Below are 25,950 nucleotides of genomic sequence, written 5' to 3'. Positions count from 1 at the left end.
CAGGCCTCCCAGCTGCTTTTCTGTAACATATTGCACAGCAGAAACACAAATTTTGAAACATTCTCCCACAGGAGTCCAAATGCTGTTTAGGACAAGGGACTGAGGCTGCACTGAAGGCATTAGGGATGTAAAAGCAACTGGTTTAGCAGAGAGTGAAGTGATTTGATTTAAGATTGCTTTGTGAATGTTTAAAGCATGAAAGGGTATTTTGCTTCGCCTCCCGACAGTGACCAGGTCAGCACATGATGTACGGCGTGTAAGGTGTTAATGATTCAGTAGATTGTTGCGTTTTGTTTCGTTTTGTCTATACCATGCGAGTTCCCAGTCCTTTTAATGTTCTAAATGTCTCGTTACAACATGCTATTTGCAGTCTGTTGATTTTCCAATGTGGTAAATATTGAGCGTTCTGAGGCTAAGGATCATACAATCCCGTAAAGAAAGAGGTTATTCAGCCCGTCAAGTCTGCACCAATGCTCCAAGCAGCATCCTACTCAGACCCTTACCCTTTCCCTGTTCCAGCACATTTTAACATGGCTATCCCACACATCCCTAGACTCTTCAAGACCGTTTCGTACAGCAAATCCACCTAAACGGCACATCTTTGAGAGAGGAAATGGGAGCACACAAACGTACACAGACACGGGGAGAACATGTGTACTCCATACAGATGGTCACGCGGGCTCAAGCTAAACTTGAGACAACACTGTGTGTAGAGCTGGATGAACACAGCAGGCCAAGCAGCATCAAAGGAGCAGGAGAGCTGACGTTTCGGGTCGAGGCCCTTCTTCAGAAATGGGGGAGGCGAAGGGGATTCTGAGAAACTTTTATTTTTAAATATTTTTAATTTCAGAATCCCCTTGCCCCTCCCCCACTTCTGAAGAAGGGTCTCAACGCCAAACGACAGCTTTCCTGCTCCTCTGATGCTGCTTGGCCTGCTGTGTTCATCCAGCTCTACGCACAGTGTTGTCTCAGATTCTCCAGTATCAGCAGTTCCTACTATCTCTCTCAAACTGAACTTGGATCCTTGGTGCTGTGAGGCAGTAGTGCTAACCTTTGAGCCACCATGCTGCCCATCTGGTTCGCTCTATAATTATTCTGGTCACCATTACTGATACTGACTTTCAGTTGCTGACTTGTATATTCCACCAGTTGTTATTGGGGGATTTGGACCCATGTCCTCAAAGCATTTGCCTGAGACACTGGGTTGCCAGATAAGTGACATTACCATTATGCCACTGCCTCTGATTTGAATTGAGCCTGAGCCCATATCGTTTTCAAATATTTCTTTACAGGCCTTTCCCACCCCCAAACATTTGTCTCACACACTTCAACATAAATGCAGTTATGCAACTGTGCCAGTTTCAAAGTTTGCCACGTTTCACTCATATGTCCTGCAGCAATCCCAGAGAAAGGAACTTAATATAAATTGCAGTATTCTGTTTGCAAATTGTCATTTTGGCCACATGCTCTCATCACTGCTGAGCAGAGTTTTCAAAACTGCATTGCTTAATGTTTTTACGCCAGCTGAGACCTCAGACAGCCCTACATCCACAACAAGGTGGCCTTTTTTCAGATATTAAAACAGAATCCGTTGTCCACTGTGGTATGCCATTGTCTCTGGTAATTTTTGTTTTGCACCCTTTGGTCCCAGTATTCCCATGACCCATAACTACTTCCCCTCCTGATCAGATCCATATGAATGCCTGGCTCTGGTCTGCAACACAGTAAGTGATAAGCGTCACACCTGACATGAGAGTATAACTGTCCTTCAAGAGTCATGGATAAATCTTGATTTTTATTGTAAGTAATCTAGCTCTATCAGGTGTCTACACCAGCACATGACTATCTTTCTCATCTCACTCTGGCTTCTTTATTTTTATTCCCTTTCACTCTTTCTTGTGCACGCTCCATCTTCTTAAATCTCTTCTCTGGTCATGTATCCACTACTATCTCATTCATCCCCTTCTTCTGTCACTCCTCCTCTTCTACCTCATCTTTTTCCCATGTGTCAACCACTTTCTTCTGGCACTAGCCATTCCCTAGTATAGTGAGCACACTGCTGCCATGCATATCCTATCCCACCATCCTTCATCACATTTTGTGTGTATCCTTTCCCCCTCTTCTCATGCTCTCATTCTTGTGCTCTTGTACATATTGCTCCTCTCCAAATATAAGTTAACACCTGAAACCCTGTCCTGAATCGTTAAGCAGTCATCTGGTTCAGCTGTTCCTCAGCATTAACATTAGAATAAAAACAAATCAGGGATCATTCAGCAGGACTCCGAATGATTGATTAACACTTCTTTTTTTTTTGTTTGAATAAGATCAGCCGCCAAAATGCTAATACTCGCTCTCGGAGGAGCATTTAGTAATCACTGTGCAGTCAGTACTGCCAATCTGGCTCCTCCTCCCAGCCACACATGGAGGAAGAGAATGGCACAGAGAACCACCAGCTGTACCTAGATTAGCAGTATACTGCTCTCCATTGTCTGACGTAGACAATTGTATAAAACTCAGGCATGTTTGCTGAGATGTTTAACCCTCTCTCAAATGCCTTAAATTTACTGGCCATTTCCTTGTCCTTGATGACTGAACCAGTTTGATTTTTCTAAGGTAACAGGGTGTAGAGACAGATGAACACAAGACCAAGCAGCATCAGAGGAGCAGAGGAGACCCGAAGGGTCTAGGCCTGAAATGTTAGCCTTCCTGCTCTGATGCTGTTTGGCCTGCTGTGTTCATCCAACTCTACACCTTGTTATCTCAGATTCTCCAGCATCTGCAGTTCCTACTATCTCTGACTTTTCTAAGTGGCAGGATTCTCATCTGCCAAAGGTGACTTGGGTTCAGGTAAATTTCCAGGGATCCTGGCAGTCAGTGGTTTCAAGCAGTTTTCGGAGTTGTTGTCATCATCATCATGCACTAATGTCAGTTGGCTACTTGAGTATGAAGGCATGCCAGATGATCCTTGTTCACAAACCTGTATTGACCAGTATGTTGCTGTTCTCTTCAACACACAACCAAGTTCCAACCCAATGACCTGTTTACCATTGTAACCCTCTGTTAACTGCCAGAATATCACCTTAATTTGTCATTGGTACCAGTGAAATTCTTGCTTTTGTACCTTATAAACCCCAGTTACTTTAAACTCTCTGCGGTTTGAGCCCCTTCTCACCAAGTTCCATTGATTCACGCGCTGAAAAGAATTTTCTACAGTACTGATATCTACTTGGCAATGTAGAAAATTGCCATGCATGTCCACAGAAAGCAAGACAAATCTAACCTGACCAGTTACTGCCAATTGATCTACTTGCAAAATAGTGGAAGGCATTGTCAATGGTGCTAACGTGTTCTTTATTTGGCAATAACCTGTTCCACCAGACCTATTTGGGTTTTGATCTCATTATAGCCTTGATCCAAATAGGTGGGAAAGACCTGAATTCGAGGTGAGCAGAGAGCAGTTCTTCTTGACGTTCAGGTAGTATTGGAGTATGGCATCATGGAGCCCTGGGAAAACCTAGAATCAATGGAACTTGAGGGGAATTTTCTCCACTGTAGTACCTTGCTCAAAGGAAGATGGTTGTGACTGCTCAAGTTGAATATTTCCGTACTGGCGAATTATTTACAGGAGTTCTTCAGCAGAGTGCCCTTTTAGTTCTGTCAGCGGTGACTTTCCCTCCATCATTAAAGTCAGCTGTGGGGATGTTTATTGAATGCACAATTTTCATCAACATTTATAACTCCTCAGATGCTGAAGCAGACTGTGCCGATGTGCAGTAACCCCCAGGCTTGGCCTGGTAAGTAATGAGTAATATTCATGCCACACAAGTGCCAAGCAATGACCATTTCTAACAGGAAAGAATCTAGCCCAATGCCTTGTTACTCAATTGCAGTGTTATGGCTTAGTCTCCCATTGTCAACGTTTGGCAAGTTTACTCTTGACCAGAAACTGGACCAGCCGTGTCAATGCTGATATCTGAGCCAGGCCGGGTCAGTGTCTGTGAATTCTGCAGTGAGTAACTTGCCTCAGAGCTCTCCACTGCCTGTCCAACGTCTACAGTGCCCAAGTCAGGAGCATGATGGAATGCTCTCCACTTGTATGATTGTAGCTCCAATAACCCAAGAAGTTCTCTACTGAGCACAAAGCAACCCATTTGATTGAGACACCATTCATCACCTTTTGCATTCTTCCCTCTGCAAATGATGCACAGTGGCAAAAGTGTGCCCACCTACACAATGAACTTAGCAGCACACAACAGTTCGACAGCATTTTTCAAACCTGTGATCTCTACCATCTAGGAGGACAAGGGCAGTGGATGCTTGGGAACACGACCATATGCAAGTTCCCCTCCATGCCTCACACCATACTGACTTGGAACTAGATTGTAATTACTCCATTATCACTGAGTCAAAATCCTGGAACAACCTTCCTAACATCGCAGTGGTGTTCCTACAGCACGTGGATTGCAGATGAAAGACCATTAGGAATGGGCAGTAAATACTGACTTAGCAGTGATGCCCACATCTCATGAACAAAAAAAAATTTCGTTATCTGCTTGCGGCAGACTCATAGACTGACAACAATGCAAAAACTTCCTGTACTGTTGCAGGTGATTATTAGTTCCTCACCTCCACACTGGAGACTGAACTTTTGCTGAGGAACTTTGATGTTGAGAATTGCCTTTAAAATCCCTTTGCCTTCCTGTTTGTCTCTCCACCGGAGAATACTGATTGAAATCCAGTCTCTTTGAACTTGGTATGGGACCCTTGGATAATGAGAGGTGTAATGAATTTAGTCAAAAGGGAAAAACAAGTATGTTAAGGTTTAGGAAGCAAAAATCTGACACAGTTCATGAGGAATATAAAGGATGCAGGAAGTCACTCAAACAGGGAATTAGGAGAGCAAGAAGGGGCCATAAAATGATCTTGGCAATTAGTGTTAAAGATAATCCCAAGGCATTTTATACATTAAAAACAGGAGGATAACTAGGAAGAAGGGAGGACCACTTGAGGATAAAGAAGGGAACTTGTGCTTGGAGGCAGAGGATGTGGGTGAGATCCTTGATGAGTAGTTTTTGTCAGTATGCACCTGAGAGAAGGATATGGAAGATAGTGAGAATTGTGTGGAGCATGCTAATATGCTGGGATATTTTGAAATCAAGAAAGAAGTGGTGCTGGATCTCTTGAACGCGTAAGGTGGTTAAGTTTCCAGGGCCTGATAGTATCTACCCCAGGTTATTGAGAGGCTGGAGAGGAGATTATTGGGGCCTTGACTAAGATATTTGAATTCTGATTAGCTACTTACCAGTTCTCCAGGACCTCCAAAAATAGTGGCTAATGTTCCTCTGCTCAAGAAGAGGAAATAATTCCGGCAACTGAGTGTCACATTTGATGGTTGGGAAGCTATTGGGGAGAGTTCTTAAGGATTTATGCGAATGTGGAAAAAACATGGCCTAATTAGGGACAGTCAGCATGGTTTTGTGCAGAGCAGGTCATGTTTTATTGACTTGATTGTCATTGCCTTGAAAAATATCAAAGGTGATAGATGAGGGTAGGCCAGTGAACGTTTGCGTGGATTTTGGTAAGGCTTTTGACGAGGTCCATCATGCTCAGCTCATCCAAGAGATTAAATGCATGGGATCCGCAGTGACTTGGCTGTGTGGATTCAGAATTGGCTTGCCCATTGAAGACGGAGGTAGTGGTGCAAAGGTGTTTTTCAAATCGGAGATCCAGGATTCGTGTCCCACAGGGACCTTTGCTGTTTGTGAGATATATAAATGACTTCTATGAAAATATAGATGGGTGGATTAGTAAGTTTGCAAACACAATAAATATTGGAGTTGAGGATAGTGTAGAAAGTAATCAAAGGAGACAGTGAGTACCGATAACTTGCAGAAATGGCAGATGGAGCTTAATCTGGTAAGTGAGGTGTTGCACTTTGGGAGATCAAAAAGAAAAAGTGTACAGTTAATGGCAGGACCCAGAACAGAAGTGATATACAGAGGGATCTTTGGCTGCAAGTCTATAGCTCCCTGAAAGTGCAAGTAGATAGTGATAAAGAAGGCGTATGGTATGCTTGCCTTTAATGGTCGTGGAATTGAGTACAAGAGTCAGGATGTCATGTTGCAGCTTTATAAGACCTTGGTTAGGTCACGCATAAAATATTGCATTTAATTCTGGTCACCATATTTCAGGAAGGATATGGAGGCTTTGAGAGGGTGCAGGAAAGGTTTAGCAGGATGCTACCTAAATTAGAGGATATTAACTATAAGGAGAGGCTAGAAAATCTCGTTGATTTCTCTGGAGTGGTGGAGGCTAAGGAGAGACTTGATAGAAGTCTATGAAATGGAGATGCGTAGATAGGGTTGACAGAATCTTTTCCCCTACGGTTGACATGTCAAAAACTAGAGGGCATGCACTTAAGGTGAGGGGGGATAATTCAAAGGAGATGAGGGGCAAGTCTTTTACAGAGTGGTAGGAGTGTGGCACGTAGTGCTAGGGGTGGTGGTAGAGGCAGATATGATAGGGGTCTTTAAGAGACTTTTACATAAGTACTTGAATATTGCAAGGAATGAGTTTAATTTAGTGTCATGTTCGGCACAACGTTATGGGCTGAAGGATTGTTCCTGTGCTGTACAGTTCTATGTTCCCTACTCCTCTATCTCTCCTCCATCCCTATCACCCGTTATCTCTGAAAGTTGCATTTGTTTCTTAAAGCACTTAAGAGCTATATCATGTGCAGTTGCTGTTGGTCTGATTCAAGTGTGGGATTGTTGGCTGATATGCTTTTAATATTGCTTCTTCCTAAGCTTTGGGCTGTTTTAAGTCACCATAATTCCCTAGGTGTACTGGCAATCCCACTTATCAAATGTTTCCCTCTTCTACTGAGCACTGTCTAAGTAGTAAAAACTTAAATCGTGACACCTTGCTGGTCTCATGTTTCTTGGGGAGGTTGTAGGTTCAAGTGCCACTGTAGAAACTTGAGCACAAAAATCCAGGTAGCACTGTCAGGCGTATCAGGTTTCAGACAAGCCATGCAACCAAAACCCTGTCTGCTCCCTCCATGGGCTGTTAAAATACTAGGGCTCCTTTGATGGTTTGGAGAAGGGTGGGGTGGCATCACCATTTTTTTGATACCTCAGCATTTTTGTTCACAAAAGCAGACTTTGTGACAGACCTTGCCAACAAGGGTGCATTTGACCGGGTGTGGCATTAAGGAATCCTAGCGAAACTGGAATCATTGGATATCCAGCGACAGCCTCTTTGGTTAGAGTCACTTAGCTCCAGAACATCTGTGCAGGAGTTGCTTGGAATAGTGTCCTTGGATCAACCATCTTCGGCTTCTTCAATGGCCTTCCCTCCATTTATAAGGCCAGTAGTGGGAATGTTCGCCTAATTATTGCAGTGTTCAGCACTGTTCACAACTATACTGAAGCAGTCCATGCTCAAATGTAACAAGATCTGGATATTAGTCAGGCTTGGAACTGACAACCAGCAAGTAACGTTAACGTAGCACACATGCTGGGCAGTTACCATCCCCAATAAGAGAATCTGACCACTGTCCCTCGATTATTGTGGGTTACCATCACTGAATTTCCCCCATTGTTAGCACCCATGAGGTTGTCATCAACCAGAAACTCTACAGAATTCACCACATAAACACTGGCTACAAGAGCAGGTCAGAGGTTAGGAATACTGCAGTGAGTAACTGACTTGCTGACTCCCCAAATCCTGTCCACCATCTACAGTTCACAAGTCAGGAGAATGATGGAATATTCCTCACTTGTCTGGATGGGTGCAACTCCAACATATTTAAGAAGTTGGACACATTCGAGAAAAGCAGCCCACTTATTTGGCACTACATCCCCAAGTAGCCACTCCCTTGACCACTGATGCCCAGTAGCAGCAGTGGTGTGTACTATCTCCAAGAAGTGCAGCAGAAATTCTCCAAGGCTTCTTAGACAGCAACTTCCAAACCCCCAACCACTTCCATCTCAAAGTAGGACAGCAGATACATGGAAACACTGCTGCCTGCACGTTCCACTCCAAGCCGTTCACCATTGTGACTTGGAAATATGTCACAGTTCCATCACTATTGCTGAGTTAAAATCCTGGAATTCCCTCCCTAAGGCATTGAAAGTCATCCTACAGCATATGAACTGCAGTGGTTCAAGAAGGCAGCTCACCATCACCAGCTCAAGGACACCTGGGGACAAGCAATAAATGCTGACTAATCAGTGGCATCCATATCCCATGAGTGAATTATATTAAAAAAAACAAAATCAGCCACACTTCCAAAACACTGATTATATTGCATCGCTTGTAAAGTGCTTTGTGTTGTCCTGAGGTGGTGGAAGGCTTTGCAGCGACCTGAGTCGATTTCTATCTCTGATTCCTTATTGTATCACTACTGTTGCTGTTATTAGCTATTGCATCACTGTTATTGCCTTTAACTCTCCTTAGTATGTTTTTGTTTGTTACCTTGACAGTGTTTCTTTAAAATATATTTGTATACTCCTGTTTTTCTTAATACCCAAGCCATGTAATTATTTTGTGGCCACGCACACAGTATTTATTGTACAGCAAGGTGAGATGTTGCTGTGTAGCCTGGTGGGCACATTGTGACTGCTTTTTGTTTGATACCTCCATCAGTATTGACATAGCAAAATGTGGTTCTAAACAAGAAAATCTCAACTACTTATTGTTCCAATGTCTGATGGTTTGTTTTTAACACCATGCCTTTCACCATTTTGGATTGAGTTAAAGCACCTCATACGAGCATTATAACATTAGAATGTAACGACAGAAGAATCTTACTAAAATTATACAAGGCACCACACAAGGAATAATGTTAACCAGTCCCCTCATGTAAGGAAATATATATTGGCATTGGCGGCCTTCCATAGAAGGTTTCCTAGGCTCAATCCAGGAATGCATGGGTTATCTTAGAAAAAGAGAGTAGGTTGGGGCCTGTACACATGAACTTTCAAAGAATCAGAGGTGGCCTTATTGAAACATACAAGATTCTTGGCAAGCCTGACAATGGAGATGCAGAGAGGTTATTTCCCCAAGTGAGAGTCTAGGAGCAGAGGACATAATGACAGAGTAGGGAGTTGTTCATTCAAGATAGAGACAAGGAAGTATTATTTGTCTGAGGAGGGGTACTCTGTGAAATCCTTTACCTCCAAGAGCTGTGGAGACTGGGCTCATTACGAATATTCAAAGCAGAGAGATTTTTAATTAGGAAGGGAGTTGAGGCTTATGGGGGGGAAAAAGGCGGGAAAATACTTTTGAGGGTTATTAGATCAGTTCTGATCTCATTGAACGGGAGACCAGACTCCATGGGCTGAATGGGCCATATCTTCTAAGAACATAAGAGTAGGAGTAGATCATTCAGCCTCTCCATGCTGCCTGTCATTCTATAAAATCATGCAGATTTGTCCAGACCTCAGCCTCTCTTTCATGACAGCTTTTCATTGCCCTTAATTCCTGAATATTTCAAAAATCTAGCTCCTCTTTAAATACTCTGATCTAGCCACCACAATTTACAATTCCATACATGTATTATCCTGTTGGAGAAGAAATGCTTACACATCTGTTTTAAATGACTATCCCCTGAATATTGTAACTGTCCCCATACATTGTAACTGTCCCTTGGTTTGGTATTTCCTCACTAGTGGAAATGTCTTCTCAACATCTACCTGTCAAGACTGTATGCTTCAATGACATTGAAACCCTCATTCTTCCAAACATTCATGATTAAACGCATAAGCTGTTTAACTGTTCTCAATAAGTCAACCCCTTCATCTCATGATTCAATGTAGTGAATTACTTTTTTGAATTGCCTCCAATGTTGATATATTGTTTCTTAAATACAGGGAGCTAAACTATACACTATATGTGTATTCCCACCAATGCCCTGTCCAGTTATAATGAGACTTCCCTATTTGTTTAAACTCCAACCCCCCCCACCCACAAATAATAGCCAAAATTCCTGCATCTTTCTCCATTCATGTTTTTCACATCTGTCTGACTTTTATGTATGTTGACTTTCTCTCATGCTTATCTTTCCTTTTTTTTGCTTCTCGTTTACCGTTTGCACCTTTTCACTCATTTCATTATGAATTTTCCATTCAGTAGCAGTATGAAGTAGGTTGTCTAGAGGATGGGCCCCTCAACTCTCAGGACATCAAACAGAATTTCTGAAGAGAGCAGCTTTTACCCTCAAAATGGGGTTTCATTGATAGAACTTTCAAAAGAGAATGGGGAGATGGACTTGGATATAGAGTGGGAGTAGGGATTTAAAAGAACAAAAGTGCAGTAAATTGACTAGCTCCTATACTTTGGGGCTCTGAATATTTCACACTAAATAATGCTGTTAGTTGTTAAGTCACTCATTCTGGAAAGTGCAGGTTTAGTGGAGATACAGAATTGTAATTGATCTTCAATTCCCACTTTATCATTGTCAACCAACACCAAATCTCAAGAAGCTTTTTCTAAATTAATTTGTGGGATGTGTGTGTCACTGGCTAGACTGGTGTTTATTGTCTATCCTGAATTAAGATAATTAAGATGCTGCTTGGATCTGAGGCATTGGAAAGTGTCTCTCCCTTTGGGTCACTGCTCAGGATGACAAATGAGATTAGAACAGTGCCAATCTATCTGGCATAAAGTAACTTTATCTTCTGAGTTTAAGCACACTTGCATTTGTCTGTACAGGTTTACAGTATATTTAGTCATCCATGCACTGATCTGTGGTTATTATCAAGATAGTAGGAATTGCAGATGCTGGAGGATCTGAGATAACAAGGTGCAGAGCTAGATGAACACCTTTCTGAAGAAAGGTCTAGGCGTGAAACATCAGCCTTCCTGCTCCTCTGATGCTGCATGGCCTGCTGGGTTCATCCAGCTCTAAACCTTGTTATCTGCGGTTGTTATCAAACTATTTTGTCAAAACAATGGATAACTAGAAGCATGACAAGTGGTGATCACTTGCAAAGGTTATACTTTTTGTTTATTTTCTACATACAGAATTAAAATAATGCATGAAAGTAGAGGCAAAATTGTACGATTCATATGGGTGAGAAAATGGGTGTATACTTTCGAAGCTCAGTTTGAAGTGAAGTTTTTTTTATATAGTGTTCAATACCAAAATTTTAATTGTTGACTGCATGGAATTGCTTCTGATTTTTTAAAACTATTTCTCAATCAAATCATGGGCACTTTTCTCCGCCTCAGAATTTGCTTTTGCTGTTGAAACTCAAAATATATCAATTATTTCTGACCTCCCATTTTCGTGGTGTTAGTTTCTGTCCAGTAACTAGCTGGAAAGGCTATTTATGATTTTTAGCCCTAGGTAATACATGCTTCATACACTGGTACTCTTCAGTATTCGGTTCCCATTATCTCTGATACAGTATTGAAGTGTCTATTGTTTGTGTTGGCTTCGGCCATGATGGCCCACTGCTGTTGACCTCCTACATATGAAGCTCTGCAGCCAGCAACAAGCCTAAAGTAAATTTACTGGTTTGCTAAGATCACCACCAAAACGATCTGTTCTCAATGCTGGTGGATTGGCAGCAGCTGCATGGGCATCTTGTCATTGGCAAGAAAGCCCAAAGCAAAAACAACTTTAAAAATTCTGTACACAGAATTCACTCTTCACTCTCTATTTCAGAGAATCTTGTCTTTTCCAAAAACACTGGATCCTGTTCAAGCTATTGGGTCCTGATGATCCTACTGCCACCACAGCTGAATCCAATTTTGTTCTCGCCCAAGTAGGTTTCTATTGGCAGTTGTAATTGCAATCATGTTGACTGTGCCTCTGTATTCAGATCAAACTTGCATTTGTATAACATAAGTAAAGTACTGCAGGTCCTGGATATTTAAACAACAAAAGTTAGAAATATTAAGCAAGACTGGACCTAACATTGGCCTTGCAACAGAACTGAGACAAGTTGCTCCTACTCGCTTTGTCTGTGCTCTGTCAATTTGTGTTATTTAATGCTTTCTTTCCTACTCCTTTTATTCTTTTGCCCCTTCGCCGCTATACCTGCTTCATTTTGTCATAACTAGCTGATAATGTTGTCATTGGAACATTTGCAGCTGCACCATCTCTGGCTGCCTTCCGAGTACATTGAATATTACCAGTCTACTACCAACAGTAAAATGTAGGGTCACTTGAAGCATTAACCCTGATTTCTCTCCACAGATGCTGCCAAACCTGCTGAGCTTTCCAGCAATTTCTGTTTTTGTTTGATTTGCAGAATCCACAATTCTTGTGGTTTTTTCTGAGTCATATCTCTTTGTTTGTAATGCAGAAGTCTTTTTTATCCCCATTTCTCTTTTTAGTATGTTCTTGTATTATTTGTGCTAGCCACCTTGATTTAAGTTGTCCCAAGACAGTTCCCCTTTGTCGATCAGCTATGGGATTCTATTTTCACCACCTTGGGATACATGGCCTTTCTGAAGAATCGTCTCAATGCTGTTGAACCCAGTACAATGCAAGGTGTTACTTGTGATTTTGTTCTGCTATCAAATCTTGTTTTGGGCTCTCTTTAATGGGAATATTCCAGATTTTTGATGTGCCTCTTATTACTGATCCAGGATTCTGCTTTATGTATTCTTACATGGTGCTTAGGATATATAGAAGTAGGCCATTTGGTTTCAAGTGATCTATACCATTCCCTGATGTAAGTGCATGTATATGAGGTCATCACTGTAGCCTCACTTGAAAAATTATTGACAGTCCATTTAGAGAAAAAGTGCATTAAATGTTTGTGAATGAAGGTCTCCAAATTCAAAAGTGTTTGCTTTGCAGATCCTCCTGTCGTACAGCAGTTGCGAAGAACATATCGCTACTTCAAAGATTACAGGCAGGTAGGTATATCCAGAATACGACGCAGCAAGCACAGCAGATTTTTGTGCTGTTATGCAGAGTGTCACAGTACGGTCATTCATTGACCTGTAGGTACTTTATGGAGTTTACCCATAATCAGGTATCCTTCTCTACAAGTTACCTGGCAAGTTTCTAACACCACAAGCCCATATCCATGAAAGTGGTGGGAAGCTGTTGTTCAGTTGCAGACATTTGATGGGTTGAGACCTCAAGTACAGGTTACCACGTAGAAGTTGGGCACGTTGGTCTTAACCCCCATGTTACTAATTATCACTTCATGCTACAACCTTTCATAAATTGGTTAGAAGATGAAGAGCTTTGACGAATTTAATAATCCATTACATTCACTGAGACAAGAAGTAACTATGAACCAGTTCTCACTTTCAACCTATGCAGTACTATTGTATCTTGCTATTCAGAATTTCTGGGGAATTAAATTTATTGGGAGCTGTTTTGTCAGTTGACTGATTTTATTAGAATCTGTATCTGTAAATCTGTTATTGGTATGCAGCTGCCAAAACCAGTAATAACTTTTTCATTTAAGGATGTTGCATTTTGGCAGCTATGGGCTGGGGTAGGGAGTGGGGATGTGTGAGAAAATGTTCAAGTGAATCCTTCATTAATGTAGTGTAACCAGTGCTGCTGATTTAGAAGGTTGAAGCGAACTGAGTGGTGCTGATATTGGGGGTTCCCTGAAGTTTTGGTTGGAAGGAAATGCGTTTGACCTTAGATGTGGGTGCCCATTACTGACACCAGGTCTAAAACTTGCACAAATTGGTATCCCTGCCATCCAAACCTGAGTGGTTGCCACAGGAAGCAAAGAGCAAAACAAGCTGACTGCTACGTTCTTGCTACACCTCCACAGTTAATAGCATGTTAAGATCTTGTGTTGGCATTGATGGATATTAAGATCCTGCTGTGCTTGGTTGATCTTTGGTATATTTTGAGGCTCAGGTGTGCATTAACCCCTGACAGCTGGGGTTGGACACTCATGCAGCAGATTTGTGAATGCAACAATAGAAAACCAGTAACACTGAAGTTGTCATCAATAGGTAGGCGGGAAGCTCTGAAAAGAAATCTTCCTTTCCCTGTCACTTTAGACTGATCAAAGTATTTTTTAACAAATTTGCCCTTGTAATATAAGCTGTTGCATGTTTCTTTGATCTGACTCTTTTCTTTTATTCCTTTCTTTCCTCAGATGATAATTGAGCCCACCAGTCAGAAGTTGTTGCCAGACCCCCTTAAAGAGCCATATTACCAGCCACCATATACTGTTGTGTTAGAGCTAACAGATGTGCTTCTGCACCCAGAGTGGTCGGTAAGTCTCTCAACACCTGGTCATACAGCATCTCTTGGCTGTGTTCACCACAGTGAATGTGTATGCAATAAATGGGTTTGACAAGATGCATTAAAGGAGAGGGGAAGTCTAAGGATGATACATCTGTTGAAAGTCTTCCTGTCATTCCAGCTTTTAAAAGACTTTTTAAGTTTAGTTTTAAACCATCATCACTGAAACGTGGCATCTGGTCACTTACCTGATGAGTTTCTTTGTTTATGAGGACTTAATTCACAAATTGGTTTCTGTCTAACATTGCAGTGGTAGTGTATACTTCAAAGATGCTTTCTAGTTCCTAATGTTCTGAAAGGCACCATGTGACTGCAAGTTATTTTTTAAATGTTGAATTGGATTTTTTTTTTGCATGCATGGAAACTATTTCAGATCACAGGAGAATACATATATCTTGCAACTTTCTTTTCTAATCCTGTTTCTGCCCCTGCCTCATGGCTTTGCTGCATTTTGAAGTATCTCAGTCACCACCTCCATTATTCTTGCTTTGCCAAAAGTCTCATTCTTTGTGTGTTAAACCAATTGCTTTGCATGTTAGCAGACTCCTGTGGGCTCATGGGTATGTTGAAATGGAATCTGCTGCAAACTCTCAACCAGTGGCAATTCCAGTCCGCTTTTGAGCAGGAAGCAAGGGTGCTTTTGTCTGTCTCCTCCACCGACGGAGGCCCTGAGAACAATTTACCAGCTCTACTCTCGACCCATGTTAAACTTGGAATTGCTTGTCTATATGGATGATGCAGTTGCTGCTCCTTGAGTTAGTGTGCTTAAGTGTTTCATTGTATCTGATAAAACCCACACCTGTTGAGTAGGCAGTCCCTTGTAATGTGAACACCTGAATATAGAGCAGGTGTTTGAAAGAAGCTGAGGACTCCCCATATGGTACTGTTCAGAAGAGAGAGATTGCAGTGATATGCATTACACTGTCTTTCCACAGTGTAGAGATCTAATGAAAGCATTTGCCCCTGGGTGAAATGATTTTTTTCTTTATTATTTAATGTTACTGGAAATGCTTCTTTATTATGCTGCCTTTGTGTGGACAGTTTGTTAAAAGTTCTTACAGTTTCAGTTCATTGCTTTTCAGTAATGTTGTGAGCCATGTGGAGTCATTCCACCCGATCACATTGCAACAGTTGCCTTTGGGATTCAGATTGGATCTGTTCACACAGCACAGCTCCACTTCAAAGGGCTGACTTGTATAGTCTTTTTGCACGGGGATAATTTTCTTTTTTAAATGTAGCCTACCTTGTCTCACCTTCCAGTGTTTCACCTACTGTTTATACTACCTGAATGTTATTTCCCTGGTTTATTTAAAACTTTGCAAATCTGAATATCTAGACATAAGATGTTTGTTAAGGAATTTTGTTACTTCAGAAGATAATAAAGTGAGAACCCCAAAATATTGCTGTGACATTGCAATCCACTTTAGCTGGTTGTGTTTCAGTCTTTGAAGTCAAGGCAGTTTGTTTATTTTTGCATTTGTTGTTGTTCTTCTCCTCCCATACTTCTCATTCTTCCTGTTTGAATGACATGCCTAAACATTGAAGAAAGGAGTGTGAGCTTTGTATTCCACTAAATGAATGATCTTAATAAGAAAATCAAGACTTGGTATCTACGTCTCGAGAAAAACGTAAATTAATGGAAATTTGAATTTAGACCATGTTTGACTATCATAGGATAGAATCCCTACAGAGCGGAAGCAAGCCATTTGGCCTATGGAGTCCATACTGACCCTCCAAAGAGCATCCCACCCGCACCCACCCCCTACATGCCTGCACATCCCTGGGCATTATGGGCAATTTAGCATGGTCAGTCCACCTAACCTGCACATCTTTGGGAAGAAACACATACAAACACAGGGAGAATTGTGCAAACTTGACACACAGTCACCCAAGGCTGGAATCAACTGTGGGTCACTGGCGTTATGAGGTAGTGCCTTGATCTGCAAATTAATCTTAATTGATCATAGAATTCCTACAGTGTAGAAACAAACCCTTTGGCCCAACAAGTCCACACCAACTCTCAGATTATTCCACCCAGACCCAACCCTATAACACACAGTATCTACACATCCCTGAACACTATGGGCAGTTTATCATGGCCAATCCACCTAGCCTGCACATCTTTGGACTGTGGGAGGAAATGTAGCACCCAGAGGAAACTCATGCAGACACTGGGAGAATGTGCAAATGCCACACACAGTCACCAGGAGAGTGGAATTGAACCTGGGTCCCTGACGCTGTGAGGTGTCACAGTTCTCTGGATTGGGATTGATCTTCTGACTTAAGCGCGTGCTACCCTTGAGCCAAAGCTCTACCTGAATTTGATAAACATTTTAGTAATGGTGCTATTTTAGTTGATTCACTCTGTCCCTTGTCTTTGTTTTAAGTTAGTCACAGGTTGGCGGTTTAAGAAAAGGCCAGGTATAGACTACCTATTCCAGCAGTTGGCACCATTGTATGAAATTGTTATCTTCACCACAGAAACAGGCATGGTGAGTTTTGCTTATCCAATGATTTTGCATCATATGTTTCAAAATATATGAAGAGGTCTTCACGCTGATATTTTTTCTCCTTTTTTAATCTTGTTCCCATGGATTGGCCAGTGTAAGTGAGCAAAGAACAGCAAGGTACTGGACGAAATCTAAAGTCCCTGAATGAGCTATCAGCTGGAATGTGAAGAGTAATACATAGTTAGGAACAAATGAACTACTTCTGGATTAGCTTGAAAGGGAATTGGTTGCTATTCAAAACTACAAAGTAACTATGATTGTAACTTCAAATTTCTGAATAGCATAGTTGCAAAATATCGTATATAATTGGTTACAACCAGTACACAGTTTGTTACATCTAACATTTGATTACCATTATGTGATCCTGTCATGTTCTAAAAGAAATAACTAACTTTAATCATAAATACTTCAAAATTCAAACTCGAACTAATTTGCTAGGCTTTGCAGCTCTTAAATATACAATTGGAGGTGTGTTGACATTTTAAAAGTTACAGGTTAACAGCAAGCGAGTAGGTTCAGATACATCTCTGCTGGAGAAAATGGTTGAAGCCAAAACATTGTTTTCAAGGAGGAGTTTGATAGACGTGATGTGGAAGTCCTGGTGTTGGACTGGGTTGACCGAGGTCAGAAATCACACGACACCAGGTTATAATCCAACAAGTTTAGTTGAAAACATAAGCTTTCGGAGCCTCAGTCGTCCTCCTTCAGGTGTTAGTGAAAGAGGTAGTATCAGGCACGGAATTTGTAAGCAAGAGATCAAAGAGTCACATCATGGAGGATGTACTAAACAAACCTAAGATGCTGTTAAATCTTTAATCAGTTAGAAGGTTTTAATCGATTAAAATGTATATGCAAATCCCCAAATTCCTTTCAAGTCATGGCCCTAAGAGAACTAAAGGTGCTATCAGTGTGAAGAAGAGGTGACATTTTAGATCAGACAGTGAATGTTAGGTGTGAGGCCTTGTTCAGAGTCTGTTTTGGTTTGGAGTCGGACAAGCCCTACATTTACACAGAATCTGCTTAGATGAGGAATGAGACGAATGTCTGAAGGTGTTAAAGGATGTTCTCATAGGTATGGTGCTCAATTCATGAATCGCCAGTTCTGACATGCCACAGTGAAAAACTGTAATGACCACCTCAAGGCCAACATGGGATACTTCTGATAGGGTATGCTTCATTGTCCAATACTTCCTGGGAATGGAGGAACCACGTCATGTTATTCACAGCCTTTGACACGATGATGATGAGCACCTCTTTCCCACGCCTCCGCCTCCACCTCTCGCCTTCAAACAACTGCCAAACCTTAAACAGACCATTGTTTACTGAAAACTACCCAGCTTTCAGTACAGCATCAACCACAGTACTATGTAGCCCTGTCAAGGTAACCTTTCGAAGTCAAGCCAGATCTTCGACATGGACACTAGCAGCACACATGGGAACACCGTCCACCACGTGCACGGTAGATATTCATGTGACTCAGCCACCATTGCCTATCTCATATGCTGCAACAAGGCTGCAAAGTCATGCAAATGCTATGACAACAGATGAATGGACAACAGTCACTGGACTGGAATGTTCATTTCCAGTTGGGGGACCACTTGAGCTGTGAAGGACCTTCAGCTTTGGACCTTTGGGTAAACCTCCTTCAAGGTGGACTTCGAGATACACAACAACATAGAGTAGCTAAGCAGAGGCTGATAGGCAAGTTTGGTGTCCATGAGAATGACCTCAACTGGGATCTTGGGTTCATGTTGAAAGACAGGTGACCCCACCACACTATACACTTTCACTGTGCAATCTCCCTCCCTCATGACGCCGCACACACAGACAGGCATATACGCGCACACACACTCTCTGTCTCACTCTCTTCTGTGCGTGCACACGTGAATCTAAGGGGTAAATTTGTATCTGTAGAATTTATTTTGTTCAAAAAGCATAATTTATAGACAGTCAGTCATTGTGGTGTTTTATAAATTCCTACTTTTAGAAATAAAACCACTCTCTGACCCCAAACGAAACCACAGGCAGGCGTCAAGCAAGGCTTCACACCTAACATGTATTGTCTGACCTAAAATGTCACCTCTTTACACTGATAAAACCTTTAGTTCTCTCAGGACTGTGACTTGAATGGAATTCGGGTATTTATGTATACATAGAACATAGAACATTACAGCACAGTACAGGCTCTTCGGCCCTCTATGTTGTGCCGACCTTTCATACCGATCTGAAGCCCATCCAACCTGCAGTATTCCACGTACGTCCATATGCTTATGCAATGATGACTTAAATGTACCTAAAGTTGGCGAAAATACTACCTTTGCAGGCAAAGCGTTCCATTCCCTTACTACTCTGAGTAAGGAAACTACCTCTGACATCTGTCCTATATCTTTCACCCCTCAATTTAAAGCTGTGCCCCCTCGTGCTCGCCGTCACCATCCCAGGAAAAAGGCTCTCCCTATCCACCCTATTTAACCCTCTGATTATTTTATATGTTTCAATTAAGTCACCTCTCAACCACCTTCTCTCTAATGAAACAGTCTCAAGTCCCTCAGCCTTTCCTCGTAAGACCTTCCCTCCATACCAGGCAACATCCTAGTAAATCTCCTCTGCACCCTTTTCAAAGCTTCCACATCCTCCTTATAATGCGGTGACCAGAACTCTACGCAATACTCCAAGTGCGGCCGCACCAGAGTTTTGTGCAGCTGCAGCATAACCTCTTGGTTCTGGAACTCAATCCCTCTATTACTAAAAGTCAAAACACTGTATGCCTTCTTAACAGCCCTGTCAACCTGGGTGGCAACTTTCAAGGATCTGTGTACGTAGACACCGAGATCTCTCTGCTCATCTACACTACCAAGAATCTTACCATTAGCCCAGTACTTTGCCTTCCGGTTACTCCTACCAAAGTGCATCACCTCACACTTGTCTGCATTAAACTCCATTTGCCACCTCTCAGCCCAGCTCTGCAGCTTATCTATGTCTCTCTGCAAGCTACAGAATCCTTCGTCACTATCCACAACTCCACCGACCTTGGTGTCGTCTGCAAATTTACTAACCCACCCTTCTACGCCCTCATCCAGGTCACTTGTAAAAATGACAAACAGCAGTGGACCCAACACCGACCTTGCAGTACGCCACTAGTAACTGGTCTCCAGGATGAACATTTCCCATCAACTACCACCCTCTGTCGTCTTTCAGCAAGCCAATTTCTGATCCAAACTGCTATATCTCCCACAATTCCATTCCTCTGCATTTTGTACAATAGCCTACTGTGGGGAACCTTATCGAACGCCTTTTTGGAATCCATATACACCACATCAACCAGTTTACTCTAATTACCTGTTTGGTCACCTTCTCAAAGAACTCAATAAGGCTTGTGAGGCGCAAGCTTCCCTTCACAAAACCGTGCTGACTATACCTAATCAATTTATTCTTTTCTAGATGATTATAAATCCTATCCCTTATAACCTTTTCCAACACTTTACCAACAACTGAGGTAAGGCTCACTGGTCTATAATTACCAGGGATGTCTCTACCCCCTTTCTTGAACAAGGGAACCACATTTGCTATCCTCCAGTCATCTGGCACTATTCCTGTAGACAATGACGAGTTAGAGATCAATGCCAAAGGCTCGGCAGTCTCCTCCCTGGCTTCCCAGAGGATCCGAGGATAAATCCCATCCGGCCCAGGAGACTTATCTATCTTCACCCTCTGAAGATTTCTAATACCTCTTCCTTGTGAACCTCCATCCCACCTAGTCTAGTAGCCTGTATCTCAGTATTCTCCTCGACAACATTGTCGTTTTCTAGAGTTAATACTGTTGAAAAATATTCATTTAGTGCTTCCTCTATCTCCTCTGACTCCACACACCATTTCCCACTACTATCCTTGATTGGCCCTAATCTTACGCTCGTCATTCTCTTATTTCTTAAATACCTATAGAAAGCCTTAGGGTTTACCCTGATTCTAACCGCCAACAACTTCTCATGTCTCCTCCTGGCTCTTCTGAGCTCTCTTTAGGTCTTTCCTGGCTACCTCGTAGTCCCCAAGTGCCCTAACTGAGCCTTCACATCTCATCCTAACATAAGCCGCCTTCTTCCTCTTGACCAGAGATTCCACCACCTTCGTAAACCATGGCTCCCGCGCTCTACCGCTTCCTCCCTGCCTGACGGGTACATACTTATCTGGGACACACAGGAGCTTTTCCTTGAATAAGCTCCACATTTCTGATGTGCTCATTCCCTGCAGTTTCCTTCCCCATCCTATGCTCCCTAAATCTTGCCTAATCTCATAATTGCCTTTCCCCCAGCTATTTAAAACCTTCTAACTGATTAAAGATTTAACGGCATCTTAGGTTTGTTTAGTACATCCTCATCAGTGGTGTGAACCTTTTGATCTTTTACTTATGAATTCTGTGTCTGATACCACCTCTCTCACTAACACGTGAAGAAGGACTGAGGCTCCGAAAGCTTGTGATTTCAAATAAACCAGTTGGGCTAAACCTGGTGTTGTGAGATTTCTGAGATTGATAGAATTCTTGGGGATGAAGGGATTATGGGGTATGAGGCAAGAGTGGAAACAGAGTGCTGACTTGGAGTGCTGAGAGTCTGATCATATTGGATGGCAGAGCAAGCTTGAAGGGCCAAAGGGCCTACTCCAACTCCTGTTTTCCATGTTTCACCAGTTATAGTTATAAGTACAAACTATTCAAATTTATTTTCTCCATCCTTGGCAGAGGCTCATTGTTTCATGGCTCTACCACTAGATTTATAAGCTCCTGTTCAGCTTGACATTTGATCAGGATTGATGGTTAAATGTGAAATGGAAAGAAGCAGCATCAGAAGCTAAAACAGAAATTTGTCGCAAAACTCAGCAGGTCTAGCAGCATCTGTGGAGAAAAAGCAGAATTAATGTTTCTGGTCCAGTGACTCTCTTTCAGAACATGTTTTTTCCAGAAATTTAGGTTTTTGAATTACATCATCTGTCATTACAGCATTTTTTTATTGTTCAAAAGCAGCATCAGACCAGTGCAGTGCCACTGTCCTCCAAAAAGTGCTGCAGTTTCTATCATACAAGTGGTTTGGATCAGCCTATTTGCTCAAGATAATTTGAATAGACACTTGGATAATTTAAAAATCTATAGTGTGTTGGCTACTGATGTTGAAAATTGTTGTGGTATTCCATCCAATTGATAAGACAGAAACAAAGGCTGAGTGGGCTATATTGGGGAGGTTTACTTTAATTGCTTATTAAATCAACAGCAACAGCTGTCCCTCTATTCAAGGATGGGACCTACTCAGGGTTGAGATTTTCTGCTTTGGACCTGCATGTGACTGAATAGGCTGATTCCTAATGCCTAGACCTTTTGAGCACATAGGGCATAGGTGTTCCATGAGGTAGTAGGAATGCAGAATTGCTGCTTTTTCTCTTTCTCTTTGCCACCCTCTGTCTTGTTGTTAAGACTTTGTAGCACAAAATCTGATACATCTCGATGGACAAATTGCCACCATTTTAAATGACTATTAGCATACTCCTCCTGGTAATTGTCATACAATGCCTCAAAAAGAGTTTGGGTATCTGAGATTTTTTTGACCTCATCCTTCCCAGCTAACATTTGTTCAGTGGTCCTCCCATTGAATTTGGGATATGTGGTAGATGCTGTTCAATCTGTCACCTTTATGCTCAAACTAAGTTAACCATTATGGATGGTTTCCTGTTGATACATAATTGTAGCCTTGTTTCTTCCAATCAGCACTAAATTTGCAAGCCACTCGTGACTTCAACTTTAGATACAAGAAACTATGCCTGGCCTTGAATGTTGCCAAAACAAGCCTCACATCAACGTGTGATTTTTCTGAAGAAGGGTCTCGACCCAAAACGTCAGACTTTCCTGCTCCTCTGCTGCTTGGCCTGCTATGTTCATCTAGCTTCACAGTGTTACCTCAGAATCTCCAGCATTCGCAGTTCCTACTGTCTCTCACATCAACGCATGTTTGGTCAGCCAAATATTCCACTTCCAAAACATGCTGAAAGAGAGAATCCAGAATATATTGAGCACCCCTCATAACGTGGCCACCATTGATAAAGAGATCCAACACTGGATCAGCTGTGCTAACTCAGCCACTAACAAACTATGGCAGCAAGTGTTTGACAGCAAAGACCTCTGCAAATCTGCAATAACCCTAGTGTACAGAGCAGTTGTCATTGCCATTCTCTCAGATTTGTAACGGCAACATGTAAGAGTGCTTGAGAAATTCCATCAACCATGCTTTTAATTAATGACAGCTTAATTTAAAATAGTAAGGGCTGGCAACTATATTTTAAAGTCACTTCCACTTAGATTTTCTCAGGAGGTTTCAAAGTAGTTAAGAACTAATTCCACCCAGCTATTCACCCTTACCATCAGTCACTGAGAGAAGACAATGTGTCTGTTTTCAATTAGACACAGTCCTGCCTCTGCCTAGATTTTGCTAAGCTCCACTTTACCATCTATGCAGTGCATAGTCAGCTGATGAATTCTCCTTCACAGTTTAAATGTAACATATATAGTCAGGGTTGGTGCATGGGAAGATTAGCAACAGGTATTAAGTTAGTGAGCCCGTTTGAGTGAACAAAACTAAACTTTATGGCAAATGGGAGCCTGACACAGAATGGTGAAGTGTTTATTCAAGTAACAGAAGAATATTGGTATCAGTTGAGAGGGAGGAGTTAGGAATATGGAGTTGTGTGTTGTGGCCTTTAATATTGGATTTGGTGTGAATATGAAGCTCAATTCTAGGTTAAACAGGATTTCATTTTGGCCTGGTTCAACCAAATAAATGTTCAGCTGATACTGGTACTTGTAAATCAGAACAGATTATTATCATCGTACCAAACTGTTACCTTTTGTATATTTTTGTTTGCTATCTCTGTTTCCTTTTGTGTATGTATGTCTTATTTTTCTTGGATCTTCCCCTCTTCAGCTGATTTCTTTTATTAATTTCTCAAATCTCTTTTCCCTGTTGTCTTCATTAAGTCTTTGCAAGCCAGAAGAATGCTGCTAAGTGTTTGCTGTCTTCTTTTAAAAGAGACATAATGCCACACCAGTGTTCAGAAAATCCCTGCCTAAAAAAAAAATTTGGGCAAAAAACTCTGTTGCAACAGATTCAGTTTCACATGAGGCAGCTAAATTTCAACAATGTTTTTTAAGCATGATTTGAAACTAGGTGAAGCGAATACAATCTCTCGTGTTCTGGAATAGATAATGAATGTGCATTGGTACCTGCCTGGCAGGTTTCAGCCTGTCAATGCGGCAAGACGGGTTTCTTTGCTAATTGCTTTGTGCTTATCTTGCGACTAAGCTACAGCATTCAGGCACACTCTCTACATAATTATTGCAGCATAAAATATTTTTTATTCCATATTTCCCATCTGTTAAATAGTTCCAACAGTAATTATTGATCTTAAAGTCAGTTATTCAGAATGCAGTTAAAAACATGACTTGCGATTGTCATAGTGCCAGTGTGTTCCGCAGCACAGAAGTTCCCACCGGTCCAGTGTGCCTGTGCTGTTCGAAAACAACCACCTAATTATTCCAGTCCCATTTGCCAGCATTTGGCCTATAACCTTGTATGCCTTGCCATTTGCATGTAGACATATAAATACTGCACAAACATTTTGAGGGATTCTGCCAATGTCCCAAATGCCACCTTAACCAATTTACCTTCCTATTCTGCTACCTTAAGAGACTTGTGGATGTACACCCCAAGGTCCTCTGATCCTCTGCTTCCCAGGGCCCTACTATTTAGGGTGGTAAGGTCAGCACTGCTGCGCCACTTTGCCAAGGACTTGGGTTCAATTCCATCCTCATGAAACTGCGCAAACTCCACACAATCTTCCTACATGTGGGGCTTTCTTTCCACAGTGCAGGCTAGGTGCATTAGCCATGGAAAATATAGGATTAGAGTGTAGGGTAGAGGGGTGGATTTCTGGGTGCAATGTTGTTCGGAGGGTTGATGTCGACTCTGGGCTGAGTAGCCTGTTTCCACACTGTAGGGATTCTGTGATTCTTCATGTATTTGTTTGCCCTGCCCGAGATCACCCCTCAGCTTCTGATGCTCTATGGAAAAGAGCCCCAGCCTATTCAGCCTTTCCCTTTTTAGCTCAAACCCTCCAACCCCGGCAAGGTCCTTGTCAATCTTTACTGAACCCTTTCAAGTTTCACAACATCCTTCTTATAGCAGGGAGATAGGAGTTGCACACAATATTCCAAAAGTGGCTTAAGCAACTAATTATAAAAACATGGGCTTGGATAAGGTAAATGGACCAGGTCTTTTCTCCAGGATGGGCGAGTCCAAAACTAGATGACATAGGTTTAAGATGAGAGGGGAAAGGTTTAAGGAGGATTCCAGGGGCAATGCAGAGTATAGTGTATGTATGGAATGAGCTGCTAGAGGAAGTGGTAGAGGCTTGTACAATTAGGATATTTAGAAGGCATCTGGATGGACATATGAATAGGGGGATATGGACCAACTGTTAGTAAATGGGACTAGCTTTATTTATGATATCTGGTCGGCATGGACGACTTGGACCAAAGGGTCTGTTTCTGTGCTTGGCATCTCTATGACTTTGTGACCAAGCACATCACGTCAGTGTGTTTTAGATTGGATTCCATTTGCCCTATTCTTATCCCCTCCAGAATCTAGTAACTATTTGCCCATGGTGACCAGAACTGTACATGATATTCCAAATCTGGCCTAACTCAAGTTCTGCACAGCGGTAACGTGACTTGCCAATTTTTATACCGATGTCCTGACAATGCCATATGCCACCTTGACCATCCTATCCACTATTTTGCCACTTTGAGGGAACTATGGATGCGTATGCCTAGATCTGTCTAAGTTGATGCGATTTGGAGAAGGGCCACTGGACGCAAAACATTTAATTCTACTTTTTCTCTACTGATGCTGCCAAACTTGCTGAGTTTTTTCCAGAAATTTGTATTTGTTTTTGTTTCTGATTTCTAGCACCTGCAGTTATTTCAATATTTTTAAAATTTGCTACTTTACCAATGAAAGCCATCTTGAAATGAGTAAGTTTTAAATGTTTTCACTGGTAAAAGACTTTTGGTAACCAGAGGACATGGGTTAAAGGTGATTTAACAGACAGGTGAAATATTTTCCTGTTACATGCTGTGATGATTGGAATGCACTTCCTGAA

At 41.8% G+C, this 25,950-nt stretch overlaps 1 protein-coding gene across 1 annotated transcript in view; it reads left to right on the top strand.

Moving 5' to 3' along the window:
- Nucleotides 1–25,950, top strand: part of timm50 (translocase of inner mitochondrial membrane 50 homolog (S. cerevisiae)) — a 144,406-nt gene that overhangs the window by 91,022 nt on the left and 27,434 nt on the right. Inside the window, exons 4-6 of the mRNA XM_048522436.2 lie at nt 12,818–12,876; nt 14,094–14,213; nt 16,630–16,734. Coding sequence (XP_048378393.1) covers nt 12,818–12,876; nt 14,094–14,213; nt 16,630–16,734 — 284 coding nt within the window. The remainder of the gene's footprint in view (nt 1–12,817; nt 12,877–14,093; nt 14,214–16,629; nt 16,735–25,950) is intronic.

Source organism: Stegostoma tigrinum, chromosome 39 (genome assembly GCF_030684315.1).
Source record: "Stegostoma tigrinum isolate sSteTig4 chromosome 39, sSteTig4.hap1, whole genome shotgun sequence".
NCBI lineage: Eukaryota > Metazoa > Chordata > Chondrichthyes > Orectolobiformes > Stegostomatidae > Stegostoma > Stegostoma tigrinum.
Note: the sequence above shows the minus strand (reverse complement) of the source record. Positions and strands in the feature narration are given on the sequence as shown.